This window comes from Ambystoma mexicanum, chromosome 5p, assembly GCF_040938575.1.
Source record: "Ambystoma mexicanum isolate Mex_15411 chromosome 5p, UKY_AmexF1_1, whole genome shotgun sequence".
In the NCBI taxonomy this organism is placed as follows: Eukaryota; Metazoa; Chordata; class Amphibia; order Caudata; family Ambystomatidae; genus Ambystoma; species Ambystoma mexicanum.
In genome coordinates this window covers 652,210,783-652,237,785 of record NC_090930.1, presented here as the reverse complement: position 1 = coordinate 652,237,785, position 27,003 = coordinate 652,210,783, and the positions used below count along the sequence as shown (strand labels likewise).

Sequence of the window (27,003 nt, the reverse complement as noted above, 5' to 3'; positions counted from 1 at the left end):
GCCTGGATCTCTCCCACTCGTCGTGCAGAGGTGATGGCCACAAGGAATGCTGTCTTCCACGACAGAAACTTCAACGGCACTGAATGCATAGACTCGAATGGGGCCCCCCCATGAGCCTAGTCAGCACCACGTTGAGCTCCCACGCCGGGGCAGGGGCCTTCACCGGCGAGAATGATCGGAACAGTCCTTTCATAAATTCCTTCACCAGTCGATGAGACCACAAGGACGCCCGTCCTGTAGTTCTGGTGTAACGTGAGACGGCAGCCAGATGTACCTTGATGAAAGCGTAAGACAGGCCAGCCTTGGCCAAGGACAATAGGTACGGCAATACTTGAGGGGCCGTAATCCGCAGAGGGTTAATCTTCTGTGCACGGCACCTGACAGAGAACCTCTTCCATTTGTGTCCGTAGCACTTGAGAGTTGAGGATGCCCTGGTCTTCGCAAGAACCTCTCTGCAGTCGGCCGGGATGTCGTATCCTCCAAACTCTAGTGCTGCAGGAGCCAGGCCTGCAAGTTCAGCGACTCTGGTTCGTGATGAAGAATGGCGCCTCCTTCTCTGGAGAGAAGATCTGCGTCCCTCGGTAGCTTGACTGGTGTGGACGCTGACAAGTCCAGAAGGTCCGGGAACCAGATCTGCCTCGGCCACGCCGGTGCGACGAGGATCATCCTGCACCGGGACCACTTGAGCTGGTTGACGAGACGGAGTAGCAACGGCAACGGAGGGAACGCATAAAGGAACAGGCCGTCCCAAGGGAACGAGAAAGCATCGCCCATGCTCCTCGGTTGGGGAAACCTGCTGGCGAACCTCCGGTACTTGGAGTTCGCCGCCGTTGCGAAGAGATCGATCTGGGGTTCGCCCCATCGTCGGAAGAGTCGGTCCACTTGATCCTGGCGCAGTTCCCACTCGTGGCACGAGCGCAGCTCTCTGCTGAGTGAGACGGCGATGGTGTTTTTTTATCCCTGCCAGATGAAAGGGTACCAGAAACATCCCTTGGGCGACGGCCCAATGCCACAGATCCTGGGCTTCCTTGGATAGGGCAGGGGATCTGGTTCCGCCCTGCTTCCGAATGTAAAACATCGTGGTGGTGGTGTCGGTGAAGATCCTCACCACCTTGCCCTTGAGGGACGGAAGGACCGACCTGAGGGCCCAGAACACTGCATGGAGCTCCAAGATGTTGATGTGGAGCGTCTTCTCCTCCAGGAGCCAAAGGCCTCTCGCGTGGAGACCCCCGGTGTGCGCTCCCCAACCTTCCAGAGAGGCATCCGTCGTCACCGTCACCTGGTGGGCCGGGGCTAGATAACCTGTTCCCGCCGTCAGATGAGAGCGGAAACCCCACCATCGTATCGCCTGACGGAACGCTTCGTCCAGCGGGATACTGTCCTCGAAGCTGCCTGTCTGGATCCAGTGGGCGTCGAGGAATTCTTGCAAGGGCCGCATCCGAAGTCTGCAGTGGCGCACCAGATAAATGCAGGAGGACATCATTCTGAGGAGGGACTTGATAGACCTCACTCTGGCCACGTCCGTGGCCAGCAGACGTTGCACTTTTCCCAGGATGGTCCTTATCCTCTCCTCCGACGGTGAGGCCCGCGGCACCACTGTGTCGAGCTGTGCTCCCAGAAACAGGGCGACTTGCGACGGGACCAGGTGGGATTTTGGAAAGTTGATGGAGAACCCCAGGTCCGTGAGCAGCTGGACGGTCTTCGCAGTGTGTTCCACGGCGAGCTCCCTTTTCCTTGCCCGCATGGGCCAGTCGTCCAGGTAGGGGTAGATGTGGATCCCCTGCAGGCGCAGCACGCCGCCACCGGTGCTAGGCACGGGCGCCGATTTTAATCCGAACAGGAGGGCCTTGAACTGGTAGTTCTGCCATTTGACCACGAACCTGAGGAACTTTCGTTGTCTCTTTAGAATAGGGATGTGGAAGTATGCATCCTCCAAGTCCAACGACGACAGGAAATCGCCCTCCTCCAGCTGTCCCAGCATGTGCTGGAGGGTGACCATCCGGAACTTCTGTGCCTTGATGTATTTGTTCAGTCGTCGCAGGTCCAGGATGGGACGCCATCCTCCTGTCTTCTTCTTTACGAGGAAGTATCTTGAGTAAACTCCGGAGCCCCGAAGCCTCTTTGGAACGAGCTCGATGGCACGTTTCCTGAGCATTGCCCTTACTTCCAACAGCAGTTGAGGGACCTGATTTTCCTTCCTGGCCACAGGAGGAATGCGGGGGCACCTCTTGTGGAACTCGAGGGCGTGCCCCCGGGCCAGGGCATCCAGCACCCAACGGTCGGTGGAGATGGACTCCCACACGCCGATGAACTTCGTCAGCCGGTCTCCCACCAGGGTGCTTCGGCGGGGGCCCGACCCGACGGTCGGTTCAATCTTGCTTGGAGGCCGCTTTGCCTCCTTGACCACCTTGGCGACGACGGCGGGATCCACCTGACTTGCCGCATCCCCTGTAGGCCTCCTGCGACGAAAATCTTGCCGCTTGACGGTACGTAGAGGAGCTGCTGCCGGCTCCCTTGGAGGCACCCTGTCTGCCTCCGGAGCTCCGAAAGGACGGCCGTCGCTGTTGGAGCACACCCAGTGCACGGGCCGTCTCCGTGTCCGTCTTGATCGCCTGAAGGGACTCATCAACTGCCTTGCCAAAAAGGTTGTTCCCATCGAAAGGCATGTCCAAAACCTTGGTCTGTATGTCCTGGAGGAAATTCGTCGCCTTGAGCTATCCTCGTCGTCTCAGGCAAACGCTGTTGCCCAACTGACGGAAACCAGTGTCGGCGATGTCCGTAGCCACCGTAATGGTATGGTCCGAGGCAATCTCACCTTCCTGTAAGATTTCCAGGGCCTCAGTTCTCTTGGCGTCCGGAAGGAAGTCCAACAGAGGGGCGATCTTGAACCATAACTCCCTGTCATAGCGGGCTACGATGGCCAGGGCCTTGGCCGCCTTGATGGTCGTCGCTTCAGATGAGATGACCCGTCGTCCCATCGCATCCAGCTTCCTACCCTCGCCGTCCGGTGGGGAGGTTGAAGTCGAGGCCGATGACCCCCCCCCGCTTTCTTCTTGGGCACCGCCGAAACGACCGAATCCGGGGTAGGTTGCACCCTAAGGCACAAGGGGGCAGCGTCGGGGACCCGGTACTTCTCGTACCGGTCCCTTTTCGCAGGAGCCGTGGCAGGGTTCTTGAGGAGGGCGAGCCCCTCATCCCAGATGTCATCGAGAAGCAGTACGGCCAGGACCGTCTTCCTTTAAGCCTCGCGCCGTTGGTAAAGGAACCCCTTCCTTCTTTTCTTCGGGGCAGAGCTGGAAGAGCTCAGATGCCCTGGAAATCATAGCATGGAAGGATCCAATCTCGTCGGGCGGGGACGTTCGGGCAAGGGGCGACGGAGGACACGTCCCGTCGTCGCCTCCGTCGTCATCCGTACCCGTTGTAGTCGTGTCCATGCCTGTATAATCCCCGTGGGTGGTGGACTGAGGGGAAGACAGAGAAGGCTGCAGAGGCGGGAGAGGAGGCCTAGGATGCGTCGTCCTCCTCTTAAGTGGTGGGCTGTCCGAAGGTCCTGGCTCCGGTTCCCCCGTCGGGTCTGGCTCAGGTACCTCCGTCAGGGGAAAGGGCAACCTAGTCCTTATCTCCGAGCATAAGGACTGGATGGCTGACAAAATGGCCGCCGAGGTGTCCTGCGGCACCCTCGTCGTCGCCCTCATCGGGATCCCTCCCGATGGACTGGGCCTCCTCCACGACAAGGATGAGCTCCTCTTCAGAGTTCGTGTCCGTATCCACGATGGCCACCAACCCCTCCCCCACCCTTTCCAACGAGGACTTTGTGGGGGTCTTCTCGATGGGCCTGAAAGACTCCCCCCTCCGCGGTGGCAGGGAGACTCTGGTACCTGAGGGCGCCTCCACTGGTGTAGCCTCCACAGGCTGAGCCAGGGCCGCGGCGACATCCATAATCGAGGTCTTAGCAGGGTGAATTAAGGCCAACGTCACCTTCTGTACGCCTGGGGCCTTCACCTTGGGGGAGGGTCCGAGCCTCGCTCCCCCTCTGCCGGAATCTTCGAGATCGACCAGGGCCTCTCCAGAAGCTTCGCCGGGTTCTCGGACTTCCTCTTACCCAAGCCAGAGCGTTGGCTCGTGGTCGATGGCGCCGGGGAGGATGCGCCCTGCCTGGCAGCCAAGGAGCCCGACCGTTCAGTGCTCCCGGTGCCCGCGGACTCGCGGTGCTTAGCCTTTTGTTGGGCCCCCGTCGCCGGAGCACCCTCATAGGACTTAGAAGACCGCTCAGACTTCTTTTTCCTCTTCTCGCCTGGCGGGCTCTTACCTTCCAACCAGTTGGCGAGACGGAGGTGGCGATCCTTCATGGTCCGCTCCGACATGTTCCCACAAAACGCGCAGTCCTTTTCCTTGTGCGTCTTGTCCTATGGAGACAGTAGAGGCATAACCAATGCTCGTCGTCCTTGAAAACGTTCTGAAGCTGGCATCCAGGGCAGGTCCTGAACAGCTTCCCGGGCGTCGAGCTCCCTTTCTCCTGGGCCATGTCCGGGGTAGGCCTCGGAACTTGTGGAATCCTCCAAAAGCGTAACTCGACAAAATCTTCACCCTTGAGGGGCGTAGAAACTCCGAAAAGGATCCCCGTTGATCGGAAGTAGAAACAGTGGAGCTTGAGGCTCTATTTCACCGAAAAAATGAGAAAATCTCCTGAAAAAAGCACGAAAACGCAGCAAAAGCTCGAGAGCTACAGCACGAGGACTCCCAACACTTGAACGTGCGGTAAAAATCTGAGGATGGCTGCCGGGGGCGGGGCTTAGGGAGAGGGCACTCATTGGCTGGGGGCAGTATGACCCAGAGACCAGTGATTCGTTACTACTGAGAAAGATCAGAAATGAAACTGATACTGATTTTTTCTATACAGAGGATTCCCGGCCTGACGACAGGGAATATTCATGAGCATGTGAATCCATGACAGACCCCATGCTGGAGAACCTGCGCTTCCCTCAACGGCACCCTGGAATGCGTGCCCCCCTGTTTCCTGAGATAAAACATTGTGGTGATATTGTCTGTCAACACCCTCACCACTAAACCACATATACGCGGCAGAAACGACTTGAGACCATGAACTGTTCTCAACTCAAGCACATTGATGAGGAACCGAGATTCCTCCTGAGACCACAGGCCTTGAACTTGCGAGTCCCCGGGATGCGCCACCCCATCCCGTCTAAGAGGCATCTGCCACAATAGTACATTGGAACTCCGGCTCCAGCAACGGCATGCCCCAAACCAGATTGTCTGAGCACTTCCACCAGCGAAGACAGTCTGCCGTTGATCACCAACTTGTCAGACCATCAGTCCGCGAGGAACTCTTGCACCGACCTCATGAAGAGCTGATTTTTGTTGCAGCAGCGGAATGCATGACGCCATGGCCCCCAGCAGCGACATGTAGGTCCGGACCGACACCCTTGTGCCGATCTTCCACTCGGCTGCCCTTTGCAGGAGCTTCTGGACCCGCTCGCCTGAGGGCTGCACTAGTCCCAGTCGAGTCCGAAACTGCACCTCCAGAAATACCAATTCCTTGGAAGGCTTCAGACATTATTTGATGGCGAATCCCAGTTGTTACAACAGCTGCATGGTAGCACCAAGACTGCCCTGCACCTCCCCTGGCGCCAAACCTCTCACCAGCCAGTCGTCCAGGTACAGGTATACGTGATGACACTTCCGTCTGAGAAACGCTGCCACTGGTGCCAAACACTTTGTAAACATCCTGGGGGACGACTTCAAACCAAACGGGAGTACCCGAAACTGGTAAAGGTCTTCGCCTATGACAAATCATAGAAACCTGCGGTGCCGTCGACACATGGGAATGTGAAAGTATGCACCCTGTAAATCCAACGATGCCAGAAACTCATCTGGCTGTACCGACCAGATGACTTCCTGAAGAATGAGCATCTTGAAATTCAGGCGTTGCAGTCTCTTGTTCAACGCCCAAAGATCCAGTATGGCTCGCCACTTACTTTGGGTTTCTTCACCACAAAGTAGCGGGAATAAACCCCTTTGCCTCTCTGCCACCGGAACCGGTTCTATAGTCCCCATCTGTTAGATAAGAACCACCCCCTGCTGCAGGATGTGAATATGTGGTCGCAAGTCTAACACCTGCGGAGTCTAAACGGGGGGAACACTTGAACTCCAATGAGTGGCCCTGACGCACCGTGTCCAATACCCAACGATTCAATGTCATTTTGCACCATTCATCCACATGCATCGCCATCCTGCCCCCCAGTAGATTGTCCTGAAGGTAGTCAGTTGTGGTTTAGCTTGCCTCCCCTTATAGGAAGACTGCGAACCCCTGTTCCGCTGAGCCTGAAAGTCCCGACTCTTCTGCGCCGATCACTGATACCCCTAGGAGGAATAACTTGACGGACCGTAACCCCAGTCCCTGGTGGAAGCAAATCGGGCATGACCAAAGCCCCTCGGAACGGGCGAAAGGAGCGTTCACTCTGCAAAGCCCCTAAGGACTTAGCAGTCTGTCTTCCTTCATCCCTTTGAGGGCCTCATCGATTTTATTTCCCCAAACAAATGCGCCCCCTCACAGGGCATGTCGATAACTTTATAATGCACCTCCGGGGGAAAGTCAGTGCACTTTAGCCAGGCTTGGCACCAAAGCACTACCCCATTGTTAATCTGCTTAAAATCGGACTCCGCCAGGTCAACAGCAATATTTATACTGCGATTGGCAGCATCCTCTGCTTCACGCACCAATAGCATGGCATTCTTGCAGTGCTCCTCTGGCAGATGTTCCAAAATAGGCGCCAGCCTATGCCAAATCTCACGATCGTAGCGTGCAATGATCGCTAAGGAATTTGCCACTTTCACCATGGTCGCCGCAACAGTCAAAACCTTCTTCCCGAAGGCATCCTGTCTCCTTGCCTCACTGCCCGGAGGAGTAACACACTTGTGCTGACTCCGGGCCTTACGGCTGGCCGCCACCTAAACCACAGACTCAGGAGTGGGCTGCGACACTAAGCACTTCGGGGTAGATTCTGGGGCCTTGAACTTTTTCTCCAGTCTACCTTTAACAGCCGGCTCTGAAAATGGATGGTGCATCGTGCACAGGCCCTCCTGCCACACGTGGTCCAGAATAGGCACGGAGAATACGGCTTTCCTTCTCTTGTCCATGTGATCGAACAGGAAGCAATCCTTCGTTCTTCCTCTGGTGTCAACCCAAACTCCACACACGTCTTAGCCATCATGGCGTGGAACGCCCCCAACATCATTTGGGGGGGGGGAGGCTGGGTCAGACTCAGAGGCTGTTCCACCTCCCCATCCGTGTCCCAAGCGTCATCCCTCGTCAGTGATGATGAACCAGTAGACATAGTGCCCCGCGGAACACTGTCCGTCTCCGACTGTGGCAGTTTGCCCTTCTCAGGGTACGATAGTCGACGATCCTCTCTCACCGGCAGCGGCAACCCAGCCGGAGGAGATCTATGTGGAGGAACACCAGGAACGTCCAGTACGAGCCAAAGGCGGAAGACTGCCATGCCCCACTCGTCGGCAACAATCCTTCCGTGTCCATCCTCGTGGACGAGAAAAGCATCGGTCCCTTATCAAAAACTGTCGTCGCAGGAGCAGACCCCACTGTCGACGACTGAACTGTAGATTGGAGAGCAACCGTCGCCGACGGGCCCACCGCCAACAAGGTCGTTGTTGGAACCGCCACCTGCAGTGTAGATTTCACCGGAGACCCGGCCTGCTTGGCAGCGCTGGACCGGTGTTTAGAGGACTCCCTGCTAGAGGACGACCTGTAATGGTCCCCTGAAGAGGAGCGCTTCGAGGATTAGTCCTTCTTGGTCAAGCCTTTCTCCTGCACAGTCGACTTATTGGGCCTACTAACAGACCCCCGGGAATGGTCCGAACGACTATGCTTAGATGAAGAAGCATCCTTCATCATCTGCTTACTCGAAGAAGGTCTACTGTTCTTCCCCACCTCCGATGCTGGTGCAGGACGTAGTTTCTTAGCCGAAGGCTCGGCCGACGCCGCCTGGCGATGTTCTGCAGACTGCACAGGCCGCTTCAGGGACAGGCTCCGGACCAACCCCACCTCCGAGGGGTCTGTGCCCTCATTAATCCAACAGACCAGCCGCCGATTGCAGTCCTTAAGAGTCTTTTACGAGAACCCTCGACAAATCTCACAAGTGTCTGCCGAATGATGGGGGTAAAGGCAGTAGAGGAAATCCATATGCCCGTCACCCTCATACACCTTCAACCCACAAGTCACATAGGGCCGGAAAAGAGACTTTTTTCGGAGCCCCAGAAGCCATCTCAATACTCAAGTAGCAAATCGTACGTGCAAAAACACGGAGAACACGAGGCGATCAACAGTTTGGAGACGGTTGAAATCTGAAGGGAAGCCGCAGGGGCAGGGTTATTTATACCTTACGTCCTATTGGTGGGGACTAAAGCACCCAAAAAAGGACGCTGATAGGACACTAAACTGTCGAAGTTTTCCATAGGAAAACGCTAGGTTAAAGTGACCGTAGCTCCCAGCCTGACGACGGGGAATATTCACAGCATGTGAATCCATGAAAAATCCAATGCTGGAGAAATATACTTCAACACTGTACACTTTGAGTTTCTGAATCAGAAGAACAAGTTACTTCTTACCTTGTAACGTTCTTTCGACGGGATGTTCCTCCGACGTATTCCTCATCTTAAGATATATCCTTCCAGCTCTGCTGGCCTCGGAAAATTTTTTCTAGAGGGCGCTGCGCGTCGACGTCCCTCGAGTCGATGTCCCTCGACAGCCGCCGTATCGACGCTCGACGTCATCCTGCCTATAAAGGCCGCGTGCAGCGTCCGTTGCTCAGTTCCGTTTTGTAGCCCACAGTATTACTGTCTGGACTAGACTAATCACCCTGAAGGAGCATAAGCTGCAACAACAAGGGAAGTAGAACTGCGGGGATGGATGGGAGGGTCGATGAGGAATACGTCGGAGGAACATCCCGTCGAAAGAACGTTACAAGGTAAGAAGTAACTTGTTCTTCGAAGGGATTGTGTCCTCCGACGTATTCCTCATCTTAGATAGGCTCCCATAGCAGTATTCTATATTCGGAGGAGGGAGTACTGACATCACGCTGTCTTCTATTGATGAATAGAATGCAGTACAGCCCTTCCAAACCTAGTCTCTTGACTGGAGGAGGAATCCAGATTGTAAAAACGTGTAAAGGTATGGACAGACGACCATGTAGCGGCCGCACATATGTCTTTAACCGGCACGCCTCTTTTGAGGGCCGATGAAGCTGCAATACCTCTGGTCGAATGAGCCCTAAGGTTTTGAGGGGGCTATTTCCCTGCCAGTTTATAACATTCCAGAATGGCTAGAATGATCCATCTGGAAATGGTCTGCTTAGTTATTGGTAACCCCAGCTTGTGACCTGCGTAACCTACAAACAGCTGGTCTGCCTGTCTTATCCTGGCTAGTCTACTAATGTAAAAACTTAAAACCCTCCTGGGTCTAGTCTGTGTAACCTCTCTTCCTCTTTCCCCGGGTGAGGAGGAGGATAGAAAGATGGTAGGGTAATCTTCTGAGTGATATGGAATTCAGAAACCACCTTTGGGAGGAAATTAGGCTTCACTTGCAGGACAACTTTGTCTTTGTGAAAGATTGTATGAGGGGCTTTACAAGAAAGCTTGTAATTCGCTCACCCTTCTAGCAGATGTAAGTGCTATTAATAAAACAGTTTTAAGGGTAAGGAATCTTAACGAACAAGAATGGAGAGGTTCGAAAGGTGTACCCATCAGGAAAGTTAGTACTAAGTTTAAATCCCATAGGGGAACTTGGAATGGTCTTGGGGGATAAACATTGGTTAACCCCTTTAGAAACTGTATTACCAAGGGTAATTTGAAATAGGATGGTTCTTCCGCAGTACCCTTAAAGATGGATAGCGCTGCGAGATAGCCCTTAATGGTGCCAACTTGAAGGCCTGAATTTGCCAAATATAGTAGGAAGGACAAAACCATTGGTGTACCACATGAAAATGGTTCGATATTCTGTTCTCTACACCAGCTGCAAAATCTGTTCCAACGGCAGCGGTATAAAGACTTTATTGCTGGCCTCCTTGCCGAAAGCAACACCTCCATAACATCATCAGGGAGGTCCCAATCCTTGTACCTCAGCCGTTCAGAAGCCAAGCGTGAAGGTTGAGGGTTTTGATGTCTGGATGGAGAACCTGACCTCCCTTCTGTGAGAGTAGGTTCTCTCTGAGAGGAAGTCGAATTGGAGGGCAGATGGACAAGTCTAGAAGGTCCGGGTACCACGTTCTCCTGGCCCAATCCGGGGCAATTAGGATCATGGTTCGCCGGAATCTTCTCAACCTCCTGATCATTTGAGGAATGACAGGGACCGGTGGGAACGCGTACAGAAGCGGGAACGCGTACAGAAGCGGAAACTCCCAGTCCACTATGAACGCGTCTCCCAGAGCTCCTCTCGGAGGAAATTCCCTTGAGCAGAACAGGTCGCATTTCCTGTTTAGGCTGGTGGCGAACAGATCTACCTGAGGGGTTCCCCAAAGGGCGAAGATCTCTTGAAGGACTTCCTGAGCTAGCTCCCACTCGTGGGAGACTGTGTTCTGCCTGCTCAGAGCGTCCGCTGTCAAGTTCTTCTCTCCGGCTAGGTGAACTGCCGATAGAGAGATTCCTTCTTGGATTGCCCAAAACCAGAGCTGCATCGCCTCTCTGCACAGGGGTAGTGATCCTACGCCTCCTCTTTTGTTGAGGTAATGCATGGCCACCGTGTTGTCCGTCATTATCAGGACGTTCTTCCCTTGTACAGCTGGCAGGAAAGCCTTCAACGCAAGTCTGATGGCTCTCAGCTCTAACAGGTTGATGTGTAGTCTGGACTCCGATGGAGACCAACGACCGCTGATGGTCAAGTCGCTGGCGTGGGCTCCCCACCCCGTGAGTGAGGCATCCGTGACTACTGTTATCTCCGGCCAGGGTTGCCAAAACTGTTCTTTCAGAATGTTCTCCTGACAGGCCTGTAATAACAAACAGGGTATGTTGTTGAGATAAACAAAAAAGAGGGCACGGACAAGCCGTTGAATTCCTTAGAACCGTTAAATATATCAAGGATGGTAGCACAAAAACAACGGTTTAGTAGGAAATAATATTTTTAATACTTGGAAAAAATCCTGAGGCAAAAAAACTAAAGGTGGGTCGCCTCTAATTCACAAGGGCAGGGAAAGTCAGGAGGGTAGCAAATCCAAAAGGGGTAAAGGCTTCAATGTTCAGAACTGAGGATTAGATTCTGGAACTGTGAGCTGATGGTCCGATCAAGATCGGGATGGCTGTTCATTTTCTGTGTTCTGTGTTAATTCTTTAATGGTTCCCGTGGGTAACAGAGAAACAGAAGTGTTGAACGTTTGGAGATGCACAAGAGTAAAAACACAGGGGAGACTTCTTTAGCCGTGGGGCCAAGAGATCGGAGAGAGCTCTTCTAAAAATGCACCCTCATAGCATCTGGGGGTGTACTGGAGAGGTAGTTCACGCAATATCTGATTCCTTCCAATTGAGATATTTGCTGAAGGTCATGAGAGCCCTCATGACCTGTGGGGTCGACCGGTTTCGATGGCTGGTAGTGATTCAAACCATCTTCTTCAGGACCGTAGTTCAGGATAAGGAGTAGATCAGGGTTTCAGGAGATTGAAACCAGGACAAATGCTGTATTGAAAGGATACAGAAGGGAAGGGGGGGCGAAACACAAGAGGAGAGCATGAAGGCTGGAGCAATCTATCAAGGAAAGTGCTTACTGGATGGACAAACAAGCCCAAATGAGTAAGAGGAGACCAAGTGAGTTCTACCAATATCACTTGGAGGTGCAATATAACAGGATGATTGAAGTGCCTGATCACCGGTGTGAAATACATGGTCTCAACAAGGTAGGCGGGAGGGTGGGAGGTGAGGGAGAGCTAGGGCATCAGTGTAAAAAGGGATATGAAGCAGAAAAGCTGCTAGTAACATGGGTACCTTTGGTCAGACTGGGCTGGAGCTGTCAGTGCAGTCTCTCTGAAAGACAAGAACCGACAGAAAGACAGCACCGCGAGCAGGACACCTACAGGCAGACGGATCCAGGTACTGCCCTTCCTGCCCCTGTACTCTTGATTAGCTGGCTTGTTTCCAGTTTTTATTTGACTTACCTTTGCTGACAGCACATCACCTCTTGTCTTTCAGAGAGACTGCACTGACAGCTCCAGCCCAGTCTGACCAAAGGTACCCATGTTACTAGCAGCTTTTCTGCTTCATATCCCTTTTTACACTGATGCCCTAGCTCTCCCTCACCTCCCACCCTCCCGCCTACCTTGTTGAGACCATGTATTTCACACCGGTGATCAGGCACTTCAATCATCCTGTTATATTGCACCTCCAAGTGATATTGGTAGAACTCACTTGGTCTCCTCTTACTCATTTGGGCTTGTTTGTCCATCCAGTAAGCACTTTCCTTGATAGATTGCTCCAGCCTTCATGCTCTCCTCTTGTGTTTCGCCCCCCCTTCCCTTCTGTATCCTTTCAATACAGCATTTGTCCTGGTTTCAATCTCCTGAAACCCTGATCTACTCCTTATCCTGAACTACGGTCCTGAAGAAGATGGTTTGAATCACTACCAGCCATCGAAACCGGTCGACCCCACAGGTCATGAGGGCTCTCATGACCTTCAGCAAATATCTCAATTGGAAGGAATCAGATATTGCGTGAACTACCTCTCCAGTACACCCCCAGATGCTATGAGGGTGCATTTTTAGAAGAGCTCTCTCCGATCTCTTGGCCCCACGGCTAAAGAAGTCTCCCCTGTGTTTTTACTCTTGTGCATCTCCAAACGTTCAACACTTCTGTTTCTCTGTTACCCACGGGAACCATTAAAGAATTAACACAGAACACAGAAAATGAACAGCCATCCCGATCTTGATCGGACCATCAGCTCACAGTTCCAGAATCTAATCCTCAGTTCTGAACATTGAAGCCTTTACCCCTTTTGGATTTGCTACCCTCCTGACTTTCCCTGCCCTTGTGAATTAGAGGCGACCCTCCTGACAGGCCTACCACTGAAGGTCTCGAGCCACCCTGCCGGGAACCTGAAGAAGATCTGTCATTCTCCCTGAGAATTGTGACCACTGAGTCCTCAGTGCCCACTGGAGGGATCTCATTCTCAGGCGAGCCTCTGGCACAAGGAAAATGCAGGATGCCATGAGGCCTAGCAACCTCAAAAAGTCGAAGGCTGGGAGACGTTGAGCATGCTGGAACTTGGTAACCATCTGTAGAATATCTTGAGCCCTCACCTCTGGTGGCGAGGCTTTTCCCAGGGAAGTATCCAGGATCGCTCCTATGAACTGGAGTCTCTGCGATGGTATCATTTGTGACTTCTTTAAATTGAGGGAGAAGCCCAGTCTGTGAAGGAAATGGCACACGTGATTTAGCTGGATCTGAGCTTGCTCCGGAGAAACAGCCCTGATCAGCCAATCGTCCAGTTAGGGGTAGACGTGAATCCCTTCCCTCCTTAGACTTGCAGCCACTACCGACATTAACTTGGTGAAGACCCTCGGGCGGAGGTCAGCCCAAATGGCAGTACTTGAAATTGATAGTGAGAGTTGCCAATTGCGAACCTCAGGTATTTCCTGTGTTTGAGATGGATAGGCACATGGAAATAAGCGTCCTGAAGGTCCAGAGATACCAACCAGTCCTGAAACTGAAGGGCCTGGAGGATCTGAGAAAGAGTGACCATCTTGAATTTGTCTTTTCTGAGGAATTTGTTCAATTCTCGCAAGTCCAAGATGGGTCTCAGTCCTCTGTCTTTCTTCGGAATGAGAAAGTAAGGGGAGTACCAGCCCTTGTCCCTCTCCGCTACAGGTACCGGTTCTATGGCACCTTTCTCTAGCAGGTCCAAAATTTCCTGCAAGAGGAGCGGATCTGGAGCTTTCTGAGAGCTGATCCCCGGTGGATGACTCTGAGGTATACGTAGGAAAGGCAGGCAGTAACCTTGGGCGACTGTTTCCAATGCCCAAGCATCTGACGTGATAGCCTGCCATACCGTCAGATGTTGAGTCAACCTGCCTCCTACAGGTGTCCTGTGAGGGGAGTCCTCAGAGTGGTTTTGGGGCGGCTGATGCAGATGCCGATGGTAAAGAGGCACCTGCTGTTGCTGCGGCTTTAGAATATCTACCCCGTCCACCTCGGGTAGTTCTTCTTTGAGCCGGTCGTCCTCTACCTCTTCCGAATGCGGAGTAGAAGCGAAAGGACTTGCCCCTCGCAGAGGTTCCTGTGGGACGAAAAGGAGTCTGACGGATTGCAGCTCCTAGGGATTTTGCTGCAGCTTTTGAAGTTTGCAGTTTCTCCAAACTGTCATCCGCCTTTTTCCCGAACAAAGAAGAGCCATCGAATGGCATGTTCAAGAGCCTGGCTTGCACATCTGGGGCAAAACCAGACTTTCTCAACCAAGCAAATCTCCTGGTTGATGTACTTGCCGCCATTGCTCTGCTGATACTGTCAGCCGAATCAATGCCCGTCTGGAGGGATTCGCACATAGCGTCTTTACCGTCCTGTATAATATTCAGGAACGCATCCCTTTCTTCTCCCTCCGGGATGCAGTCAGCCGCTGTAGAAGCACACTCCCAAAGTGTATGGCTGAACCTAGCAAGGGTGCAAGTAGCATTAACAGACTTTAACGCCATGCTACATGCTGAAAAGACTTTCTTTGCCATAGCATCATATTGTTTATCGTCCCTGTCCTGTGGGACTGTAGGATAAGCCGTCTTTACATCGGTAGAGGATGCTGCTTGTACCACCAGACTTTCTGGGGATGGATGTTTAGACAAAAACTCTGGGTCTGTGGAAGATACCCTGTACTTTGCAGACAGTTTTTTATTTACTGCTGGTATTACATCTGGGGTTTCCCAGTTTGTCATGATCTTTCTCTGAAGAGCTTTATGAAAGGGCACCACAGGATCCTCTTGTGGGCCTTTGTCAAGAATATCCGTGAGGTCATCTTGCTGGAAAGATTGTGAAGGTGCAGACCACCCCATGAACTCTGTAATCCTGACCATTAAGGCTCTGTAGGGGGTTTCAGCATGCTCCCCCGGGTCTGGCTTAGCAAAATCCACCTCAGGGGAAGTGTCTAACCCACTTGCCTCATGTAAAGAATCATGAAGATCCTTTAATCTGCGCTCTTCAGAGGAAAATTCCTCTCCAACTGGGGTTACAGGTCCCTGTAACTCAAATGTGTCTTGTTCAGACAAATCACCCTCTTCTAAAATTGAGGATATAGTTCTCAATTGTTCTGAACTCATAAAGGGAGTAAATACCATTTCCAAGGCAGAGGGTGCCGAACTTGTCATTATTGGCCTCGAAAACGTCGATGTCGTCGACGTCGAAGGCTTCGGGCGTGGCGTCGAAAACAGAGGTGGAGGCCTCGAGGACCTCGACAGAATTGGAATTCTACTCGACAATATCGACGCCATCGACGTCGAGGGCCTGGGGATAGTCACTGGATGTGTGGTCACCGTGACTTTTCTTGGCGTCGACGCCGGTGTCGAGGCCGGCGTCGAGTCGAAATACCCGTGTGTCGAAGGTCCCCTCGACAACGGCGCCGAAGACATCGACCTCGACAGGACCTTCGTCGACAGGACCTTCGTCGACAGAACCTTCGTCGACAGAACCTTCGAGGAAGGTTTGGAGGTCATAGTCCTGCTCGAGGGTTCGAAACGCGCTCGAGAGGTTTCTTTCGCCGGGTACTGCGACTCGCGGCGTTTTTGACCTTCGGGTCTTTCGACCAGAGCATCGCTCTCGGCAGTCTTCGAGGGGGTCGAGGCCGCTTTCTCGAAGACGCTCATCATATTCTTTCGGAATTCCTCCCATTCAGCCCGGGAACTGTGTTTCGTGGGGCAAGGGATTCTTTTTGGCGAAACAGAGGAAGAGGAAGTCGGGGAAGGGGATCTTCGACGCCTCCTCTTCGAGTGCTTCGATCTCGAGGAGTGATGAGACCCACTCCGAGACCTGGAGCGCGAATGGTGACGAGACGACGAATGTCTCGACTTCGTCGACGAAGAAGAAGCTTTAAAAGTCTTACCTTTCTCCAGCTTCCCCCTACGCTCCTTCAGGGCCTTAGCTGTCATGGACATACAGTCCTCGCATTCCGAACAATGGTGTTCAGCTCCCAAGCACCACAGACAATTTCTGTGAGGATCGGTCAACGACATCTTTTTCCCACAATCTCGACACTTTTTGAAGCCGGATCGAGGAGTTGTCGGTTCCGACGAGGAAGCCATCGAGTATGGATCGAATAACTCGAGGTAAATAGGATTAATCTGACTAAGAACTTAGCAACGGTATTCCGAGGCACAGAGTAAGCGCGGAAAAACGGAACTGAGCAAGGGACGCTGCGCGCGGCCTTTATAGGCAGGATGACGTCGAGCGTCGCTACGGCGGCTGTCGAGGGACATCGACTCGAGGGACGTCGACGTGCAGCGCCCTCTAGAAAAAATTTTCCGAGGCCAGCAGAGCTGGAAGGATATATCTAAGATGAGGAATACGTCAGAGGACACAATCCCTTCGAAAAGGCCCTTTTGGGCTGGCCCACAAACACAACCTACACCCACAGGGGACTTCAGTAATAAGGATGCTGGGGACATAAATTACCGTTGGCATTCAGAATACTCTTAAAAAAGTAAGTAAAAGGCAAAGGATATTAGAACACAAGGGATCACAAATATTTTTAAGCAGTGCAGATACTTTTAAAGTTCACTAGAAGAGTCATTCAATTCATTAGGCTGAGCCAAAGTCAATAGCCAAAAGTCTTGGATAGGATAAAGCAATTCTGGTAAGTAATGGAAAAGTCTTTCCACAAGTTCTTGGGTGTCCTTAATGATAAGAATCAAATGTAGTGCCACAAGCGGATTAGACTTGTGGAAGTCACAAGCACTTCTACAGTAAGGTAAGTTCTCAGACTGGTTTTACAGTACCTTAGTAAAGAAGAAAAAGATGCAGTTGAAGACTTCTGTTCCTTTGCAGCTCTGCAGATATCACTATTCCTGGGCCTCAGTCGAGGGGGTAAGAGGGAGGAGGTACGGAGACTCCTGCACTGTACTAGCACCGTCAAAGCTGGCAACCGGACAACTACTTTCAGTGGCTGTTTCACGCTTCAGCTCCTTTGCGATACAGCAAATAGCAATAAGCGCCGTTCCTGGTTGTCAAGGTGGACTTTCCTGACATCTGAGGTCCCGCACTCGACAGAGGGGGGTCAGGCTTGGTCAGTCCTGCTTCGTGGGAGTCCGGAGGATCTTCCAAAAGCTTTAGGCCAGCTTACAAGCAACCCACACAATCTGGTGTACCTCTCCCTTTCACGGTTTCCTGCAGCAACTCTGAGGAAATTCAACCAGCTCAGAGATGGGTGTCCAGGTGGCTTACTTGGGAGTTAATTGGTCTCACCAACTCAAAGGGAGAGGTCGTCCTTGCAGGGGCTTCTCTGTCGATGCGAGCTTGGCGATTCGGACCTGCAACAGGGCATCACCGAGCAAACCAACGGTCCAAGAGTTGCAGCAGCCGTCCTTTTCAAGCTCTTCTTCGGTTCCTTCGTCCGGTGGTCGACTGCCTTCCAAGCCAGGCGACTCGCCTTTTATGCAGTTCTCTCCCAATAATTCCAGCCTAGCTGTCACTCACCCAGCAGGGTGGCTGTCCGTGCCAGACAGTCAGCCAGCCAATCGCCACACAGTGCATTTGGGTCTCCTAGGAGACTAAGCACAGGGAGTTTCGAGCACCTCCCTCACTTCCTGCCTACCCCAGACAGTCTGGAGCCAGAAGCGGGTTTCACTCCTGAAGCCCGCTAATGGCGAATGAACAAAGAGACCAAAACCTGGTTTGGCGCGCAGAGAAAAACGCTGGAAGGGCCTTTCCACAAAGACCTTGCGAAAAAAGAAGACCAGGCACCATTTTAACAAGGATGGCTGGACGTCATTTTGAAAAAGATGGCTTCCACCGTTAACGTTACCGGGTCCGCGTACGGTCGCAGTAAATGCAAACTTTGGTAGTTCAAAACGAAACCACTGCCACCAGCCAGTCAAATGAGGAAAGGGTAACAAAAAATGTTACAAGAGCATTTAGACACAGGGGATACTAAGTAACCGCTCCAGCACACTATTGTAAGATAGTGTGTGCTGGGTTTAGTAAGTACAATGCGAAGTAAAGTCAATTTCACTTTACTGCTCTGGGAAACAGTAGTTTATCCAAAAGAAGGTATCTAAACCTTGGGAAATCTAAAAGACTTCCCTGTGCCACTGCACTGAAGGTGCTGTGTGACAATTGTAAAAGATGATGCCTATGGAGTTTGTCAGACTCCATAACCACAAGAATCAACAAGGTAAAAATCATACAAAAATACATGAGAGAGTGGGAAAAAGGGTCTCACTCTCTCCAGGTTACAATAATAAAGTCCTCAAAATCCAGCAAAGTTGCTGGGGGTCTCTAAGGAGGAGGGAATTAGCACATTTTTGAGAATTCTCCCTAACAAGAACCTAGACAGAGGGGATACTAAGTGACCCCTCCAACACCCTATTGTAGGATAGTGTGTGCTGGGTCTAGAAAGTTAAAAATACGTTGTGTAGTCTACCCACAGGGTTACTACACCAATTCTTGCCTAACAAACTGAAAAACAACTGTAATTGAATATTGCACCCCACGGTCCAACTCCCCTAGAATAACTGTTTTCCTGAATCAGAGTTATAGGTTTATACTGTTCCTAGAATCTGTTTTTCACTAGATCAGAAAAGTATATTGTCTTGTTGATATTACTATGTGAATTCTTCCTAACCGCCACAGTACAACCGATAGGGTCTACTACTCTGGTATTACTGAAAGTAATCTAAAAAGCAAATATTGGTTTGACGTCCCTAAAACTCCCGTTAGGTGCTCCAAATTAGGTTATATACTCGGGTCTGTGTACCTTCAAGCATAGCGTTGTGTTTTTCTATAATGTGTTTATGATCTGATATAGTACTTATTTCCCCCAAGATTTATCTGGGCCTACTTCTATTTAAATAAACCATTTATTTTTACAATACATAGTGTTTCGTTGGACCATTTGTATTACAATTTCATTTGTACTGATTCTACAGCCCTCTCTACTGAGGAGTCGTGTACTGCCTCAGTTGAATGGTTTTACTAAGCTCTTAGTTGGACTTCAGAAAAACTGTCCTAACAGAGATCGGAGCTGCAGCATGGGTGTGGGGGGTCCGCCCCCCGCCAAAGATAAGTGCTAAAAAGGATGAGGTATCTCGTCCTCAGCTCTGCAAACGTAGTGCTGAGGAATAGACACCTCATCCTTAGCATTTAAGGGGTTAAAGTAAATGAAAAATAAGTTTAAAAAAAATAAATGGCCTGGGAGAAGATGGACGCCATTAAAGGGGGGAAACTGACAAGGTTTCAGAGTCCGCGATGGCCATTTCTCCACCCCCTTTTTTTAGCTGCGAAACGCAACGCTTCTCTCAACTGAAAAAAAGACCATTACTACCCCATCTATCGACTAATGGCAATAAGGCCCTCGCCGGCAGGCCATTTCCGTGTCTGGTAATGCCCCTGGGACTTCGTTAAGGTAACTATGGGCCCTGTGGGCATTTTTTGATGCGGTAATGGCCCGCCAGTGAGGGGCTTTTTGCCTAAATATGTACTTTATTCTGTATTTTATTATGTAAGTATACATTTAGCTTCTTTTCTTATAATTATTTGAAAAGTTTATGTATGAACTAAATCACATTAAATAGTTATTACATTTTACATTGTAGTTATTTTTCTAAGTATAAACCCACACCCTCACCTTCTCATGATCCTGCGGCGATACCTGATTCTGCCCAGGACTGAAGCCGCCTTGAGCTCCACCTTGCATACTAGAAACCTATGAACAAAGATACGAGAAAAACAAGCATTAAACTAGATGCACAAGGACTGCAAACAATGTACGGAATACATACATTTCTTCTAAACATCTGCATATTTGCTGAACATTAATATTGTTATTTGCAGTTTTCATCCGTTTTAGAATCAAATGCTATGAACAGTCTGCAATCTAGTGCTTGATTAGGAGTACTATGTTTACCAAAACGGAAACTTTGTCGTTATCAAGGGTGGCCCTGCAAATATATCCCTTTCTTGCATGTAGACTACCGTAAGGAACTCATGGTGGCAACAAGTAAGACGAACACAAGTAATCACAGTTCAAGGGTGTTTACTGAACAATTAATGCAGTATGCAGGTTGGAAAAAGGCCTAATCTAAACCTATATCTAAGATGGGAGCAAGCATCAACCATCAAAAGAAAAATAAGGCAGTCCTAGCAGCATCATGTTAAATAAAAGGGCCTATACTAAGAAAACAATTGCCAAACATTACAACTACTACAAAAAAGGTGCATGGGTAAGGAAGGAAGGAAAGAAAAAAAGAAAGAAAGAAAGAAAGAAAGAAAGAAAGAAAGAAAGAAAGAAAGAAAGAAAGAAAGAAAGAAAGAAAGAAAGAAAGAAAGAAATTCTCAAATAATGTGTTGAATTCTCAGAAATGTGCGAATTCCCTCCACCTTAGAGACCCGCAGCAACTTTGCTGGATTTTGAGGACTTGATTTTTTTAACCTGGAGAGAGAGACCATTTTCCCCACTGTCTCATGTATTTTAATGTGATTTTTTAACACCGAGTTTCTTTCGGTTTCGAGTCTGACAAACTCCATAGGCATCATCTTTTACATTGTGTCCCACAGCACCTTCAGTGCATTGGCACAGGGGAGTCTTTCAGATCTCCCAACGGTTTGAATACCTTCTCTTGGCTAAACTACTGTTTCCAAGAGCAGTAAAGTGAAATTGACTTTACTTCCATTTGTAACTTTCTAGACCCAGCACACACTATCTTACAATAGGGTGCATGAGGGGTTACCTAGTATTCCTTTGTTGTAGTGCACCCAAAGGGTACTGCATACAATATTGCCTAACAATATTTCAGGATGCGGCAGCCTTGGTCTCCCTTCCCACGTTTTGAAGGAGTAAGAAGGGAGCTTGGAGCACAGTACAGTCTCGGGCTTCTCCAGCACGAGACACCAGTTCCAATGGCAGTTCTTAGGACCGTCTATGGCCAAGTCTTGTTTCCTTTTAAAGTCTCTTGCCTTCGGGGCCTGACGTGTTCAAATAACAAAACCAAAAGTTCCTTTAACCAAATTAAAGTTCTTTGGGGTGATAATGGTTCACCCCCTGGGTCCCCCTCTTCTGGGTGCTGACCCTTCTTAATTGTTAACCACGGTTCATGTAGGGTGGTGGCTTCACCCCTTGTTAGGCAAGATTTTCATAGTAATGAAGTCTTCCTAACCTGTGTCAACCCCAGAACTTCTTGCTTTACTGGTGGATTATTTTTCCTTATACCTCTGTGTGGGAACCTTTTTCCACACGTACAGAATCTTACTCTTTATGGGTGTAATTATTTACACTCTGCATAGTGTCTTAAAAGTTATCCTCTTTGAAAACATTTTGGCAATAAGTGCCTGTTACTGGGTTGCCCTAGAAGCTCCCCTTTTAATTTTCTCTAGCTAAGCTTGAGAGCACTACAGATCCCAAGTGTAGAAAGGATCTTTGGGTCTGTTAGGGAGAGTTTATTTTTAGTGCTAAATTCCTCCCACCTTAGAGATCCCCCGCTCTTTTACAGAATTTTGGGACTTTGTACTTGTAATCCTATGTGTTTTCTGTGTTTCTTTTGGTTTTGGAGTCTGCCAAACTCCATAAGCATCTTTTTACAACGTGACAGCACTCAGTGTCAAAGAGAAATCCTTTGGATTTCTGCTAAGGATTAAATTCCTTCTCTTGGATAACTACTGTTTGTAAGAGTAGTAAAGTGAAATTGACTTTACTTACATTTTCATCTTTATAGACCCAGCACACACTATCTTACAATAGGGTGCTGGAGGAGTTACTTAGTATCCCCTTTGTCTATCTTCTCGCATAACATTTGTTTACTTTTTCCTACCATTGTGTGTTTTTACCGCGGGCTGCGCTCGCAGCTGCAGTATAGCACCCACGGGCGCCCATTTTCACAAAATGGCCCCAATCATTTTTCACCATTTCTTGTTGGAAAGGTCCTTCTTGAGAATTACTCTGCGTGCCAAACCAGGTTTGGTCCCTTTGTTTTGTCTTTGGCGGGATTCACTGGTGAAGCCCGCCTCTGGCTCCAGCATGTCTGGCAGGGCAGGAAGTAAGGAGGTGCCCGAAACGCCATGTGCTTAGTCTCTTTGGTTACAGGAATACACCCAAAGGTGATTGGCCGACTGGCTGTCCAAGGAGGACAGCCACCCTGCTGTGCGAGTAACGGCTAGGGTGCGAATGAATGGGAGAGACTTGCATAAAAGGCGAGGTCTTTTGCAAGGAAGGCAGAGTCAAGCATTGGAAGAAGGAACTGAAGAAAGAAACTTAAGAGAAGCTTGCTGCACCTCCTGGATAACTGATTTGCTCAGTGAAGCCCTGCTGCAGTGCCAAAGCTCCTATTTCATAATCGGCTAGAGAAGCCCGGAACGGATGACTTTTCCTCTTCGGTTGGTGGGACGAATCGACCCCAAGACGAACTTGACTGGAAACGCTCTCTCTGCAGGCTGTACTTCCATTGCAGCTGCAGGAACCAAGTGCCAAGAGACAGGAACACCAGAATTGAGTGCATCGTTTTTAAGCCAGACTCGAGCTCCAAGATCCTCCAGACTCCCTCGAAGCAGGGCTGATCAAGCTTGAGCCACCTGAACAGAGTGCTGGATCCCAGAAGCAAGTAAAGTCCACAAGGTGGACAAGAACCACATTGGTGCTAACGCGAGAAGCTGAAATCGAAGTGCTGCTGATCTGAACTTTGCCCATTGCTGCCGCTGAGCTCCAAATCGTAGTGCATGAGTCCCCGGACGTCCTCGCTCTTGTCCCCACGACTGAGGCCCAGAAACAACAGGATCTGCAGGAACTACAACAGTAACAGAAGCCACCTGGGACCATTTCTTCGGACTGTGAACTAAGGGGTACTTACCTCGTGTGTGCAGCTTGCTTTCTCTCAGTTGACACTTGAGTTGCTTGCATCTTTGCTCTTCACAAGCCTCCCAGCTTGTGGCCCAAGAGTGATTTCTTTTACAACAAACTCTTAACATTGTGCAATACTTTAACCTACCTTCCTTCAAAAGTGCCTCTGCTCCCCTAGACTTTGCTCAATTGACATTGGCTGTCCTGGCTCCCTGAAGACTCTTCTACCTCTGACTGTGTTTTAACTATCCTTCCAAAAGGTCACATACCTTATTTGTATAGCTGGGAAAGGGTTAATCTACATTGCATTAACTGTTTGAGAAACGTGTTAATCATTGTTTCCTCCCCCAACGTTTTCTCTTTTGCCACAACTTCAATATTACCATTCAAGAGTGAAAAGTGATATATTAATGTCCACAGTGTCCTAACTATTGAAGTCACCTCAGGGTGTAGGAAAAGGTGTGCCATACCAAAAGGGCATCTACTTACTTTATTGAACTGAAGGAGTGCATTGTTGAAGTATTATTTGAGTATTGCATATTGCTCCCTTCTAAAGAAGCCTTATTTTAAAACTGACTGTTAAATTAATAATGATTTCAATCAAGAAACCTTGTGTAGAAGTGTTATTTGAATATATGTCACTGAATCTCTATGTTGCAACCCTACAGCTCACATTGACCCCTCTTGAGATAAGCCTGGCTGCTCAGCCACTGTTAGGGAGGATTTTCAAAATGTGCTAATTCCCTTCACCTTAGAGAGCCCCAGCAACTTTACTGGATTTTGAGGACTTCATTTTTTTTTCCCACTCCCTCATGCATTTTGATGTGTGTTTTACACTAGTGTTTCATTTGGTTATGGAGTTTTAGAAAACTCCATAGGCATCATCTTTTCATTTGTGTCACACAGCACCTTCAGTGCAGTGGCGCAGGGAAGCCTTTCCAGGCGTTCAAGGTTTAAATACCTTCTCTGGGATAAACTGTTTCCCACAGTAAGTAAAGTGAAATTGACTGGATCCAGCACACCCTATTTTACAATAGAGTGCTGGAGGGGTTACTTAGTATCCCCTGTGTCTAGATACTCATGCAACAGTCAAATGCTACCTTTTCCTCTCAGAATGGCTGGTGGCAGTGGTTTTACAACGAACTACTATGATTTTCCCTGACTGCAAAATATTCGTAGCTCCAGTAGCGTTGAATTGCAGGAGCCATGTTTTTCAAGATGGCATCTGAGCCCCCTTTCTTTAAACAGGACCCAGTCTTTTTTTGCCATTTCGTTTTGGAAAGGTCCTTCTAGAGTGTCTCCGTGCGCCATACCAGGTTTGGTCCCTTTGCTGCTTTGCCTTTGGCGGGCTTCAGGGGTGAAGACCGCCTCTGGTGCCAGAGTTTCTGGGGTGGGCAGCAAGTGAGGGAGGTGCCCAAAACTCCCTGTGCTTAATCTCCTAAAAGACCCGAATGCACTCTGGCGTGATTGGCTGGCTGACTGTCCGGCAAGGACAGCCACCCTGCTGGGTGAGTGACAGCTAGGCTGGAATGAATGGGAGAGAACTGAATAAAAGGCAAGTTCTCTTGGCTTGGAAGGCAGAGTGGACCACTGGAACGGAAGAACCGAAGAGGAGCTTGAAGAGGACTGCTGCTGCAACTCCTGGACTGTTGGTTTGCCCGGTGAAGCCCTGCTGCAGGTCCGAATCGCCAAGTTCACCTCAACAGAGAAGCACCTGCAAGGATGACTTCTCCCTTTGAGTTGGTGGGACCAATCAACTCAACAGTAAGCCACCTGGATAGTCCCCTCAGCGTGCTGCAGGAAATCGTAGAACCAAGGGGGGGAGACACCAGTTTGTGTGCTCGACTTACAGCTCCCGGAATTGAAGATTTGCCAAGCTTTTTCGACTGTTCAAGTGCAGTGCAGGAGTCCTCTGACGTCCTCCGTCTTGTCCCTACGACTGAGGCCCAGGAACAGCGAGATCTGCAGGAACTGCCAGGAAGAGAAGTTATCAGCTGCACCCGACCGAGTACTTAACTCTCGCGGTGAAAGTGCTTGAAACTTTCCCAACTCACAGGACTAATCAGCTTGTGACCCAGCGTATCATTCTTCTCACTACAAACTACTCCCAAGAACTTGTGCAGAGACTTTTTTCCGTTGAACTATCAATTGCTTTATCCTATTGACTTTGGCCTAGCCTATTGAATTGACTCTTCTGGTGAACTCTAAATACTTGCACTGCCTAAGAATAATTGTTTGCTCCTCCTTCAAAGTATTCTGAATGCCTCAGAAACTTAGAGTTTATAGTCCTGAAGTATATTTGTGTGCGATATATAACAGCCTCCTTCTAGTGAATGTTTTATAACTGACTGTGAAATAAATTAAAAAGTATTTTAACAAAAAACCTTTAGTGTATGAGTTTATTTGAACACCTGTGATTGTTTATTTGAACACCTGTGTGCCAAGCACCCGGCAACCGGAATACCACGGTTTACCAGTACCGCAAAGAAAAGGGTAGTACCTTGTAACCGGAAAACTCTGCGGCTGGTTTCTTCCCTGGCAGTGCAACGACCTTCATCTTTCCTCCACGTCGAGACCTCCTCTTCCTCTGGACGAAACACCGGCTTGCACCCGCTGCCAGGAACAACTGCCCCCGCTGGAGCGTTCTTCCCATTTCAGGTACTGTGTCCCACCTGGCTTCCCTTGCGACAGATCGTTCGGGGTGACAGTAAATCCTCGACTTTCTAACCTGGGTTAGCCTGGGGCCTGTTAACTAACTTTTCCTGACTTGATCTCAATCTTTTGTGAACTATTTACAAAGACTCTTTGGGCATAACCCCACTGTGTGATACTGGACACATTTAGCTTGCTCTCTCTAAGAGTGGGCCTGGCATTTGAACTTCCTTGCTCTCCAGTAGACTTTGCCAAACCTGCCTCACTGCGGTTCTTTGAAAAGTATTGACATTGTGTGCTTTCATAACTCTGCCTTTTCCCTTCCTTTTCTATAACTTATTAGAGTGCCATCTTAGGTTAAGCGCCCACCTCTGTCTGAAAATAAGTGGTGTTTCTCACTAAGACTTAATAGTGACTGTTGAATTTACTTACCTCTTTTTGTGCTAGTGTAATTTACAAGTGTGTCTTTAAATAATTATATACTTTTACACCAAAGCTCTGGTCAGTGTTTGCTTGTGCTACTGTATCTCTGTACCTATTGTGTATACTCTATATACTGCCTAACTCTTCTTGAGGGAAGTCTGACTGCTCAGCCACAGCTACCAGGTATATCTGGGTGGTACAGACTGCTACCAATTAGGTTTACTGCCAACCACCTGTAGTCCTAAATCTTTTGCAGTGGTCCCTAAGGGAACTGCACAGGTTTCTGCCTAACAATGGGCAAGCGTGCCTAGTTTCTCGTCCAAGAGGCAGTCAGAACAAGTACATTATTTCAGAGGATATTGCGCGGATTATCAGTGGCATTAACGGATTTCACGCGACTGGCTTACAGCAGTGAATTGAGTTCAGTCACATTTTTTAGTATGAAACATTCTTTCAAAGCAGTGCAGAATCGTGCAACTTGTTGAAGTTTTAAAGAGATGTTGTAAAATACAATTTTTAGATTTTTGCTGAGGCAAAAGACAGTTGTCTCAATCTGTTACATTTTATTTACTGAAAAGAAAAGTCAAGTTTCGATTAAGACTAGAAGCAGTTGCAATTGTAAATACCAAGCAGCATTCTTCAGTAAAGACTTAAGAATTAAAGTGCAGCAGCAATTCAAACTTTCAAAAGCCTGTCATCAAGAAAGCATAGGCAGGTAGTAGACAAGCGAGTAATATGTTTTTTGATACATTTTTAGGTCTTCTACAGAACAATCTTTACCAAGGAGAGATCAGGAGACGAGGGCCATAGAAGAAACCTGCGTTTGTCATTTTATCCAATTCCCCTATCCCCTTGTGTTTGCCAGCTTGACAGTTCTAACTAAAAGATTGTTGGTT

General features: G+C 49.5%; 1 protein-coding gene across 2 annotated transcripts in view; it reads right to left on the bottom strand.

The window, feature by feature from the left end:
- Positions 1 to 27,003, bottom strand: part of CSTF2 (cleavage stimulation factor subunit 2) — a 557,664-nt gene that overhangs the window by 98,056 nt on the left and 432,605 nt on the right. For both annotated transcript variants that reach the window (XM_069613003.1, XM_069613004.1), the window contains exon 12: positions 19,832 to 19,909. In XM_069613003.1, coding sequence (XP_069469104.1) covers positions 19,832 to 19,909 — 78 coding nt within the window. The remainder of the gene's footprint in view (positions 1 to 19,831; positions 19,910 to 27,003) is intronic.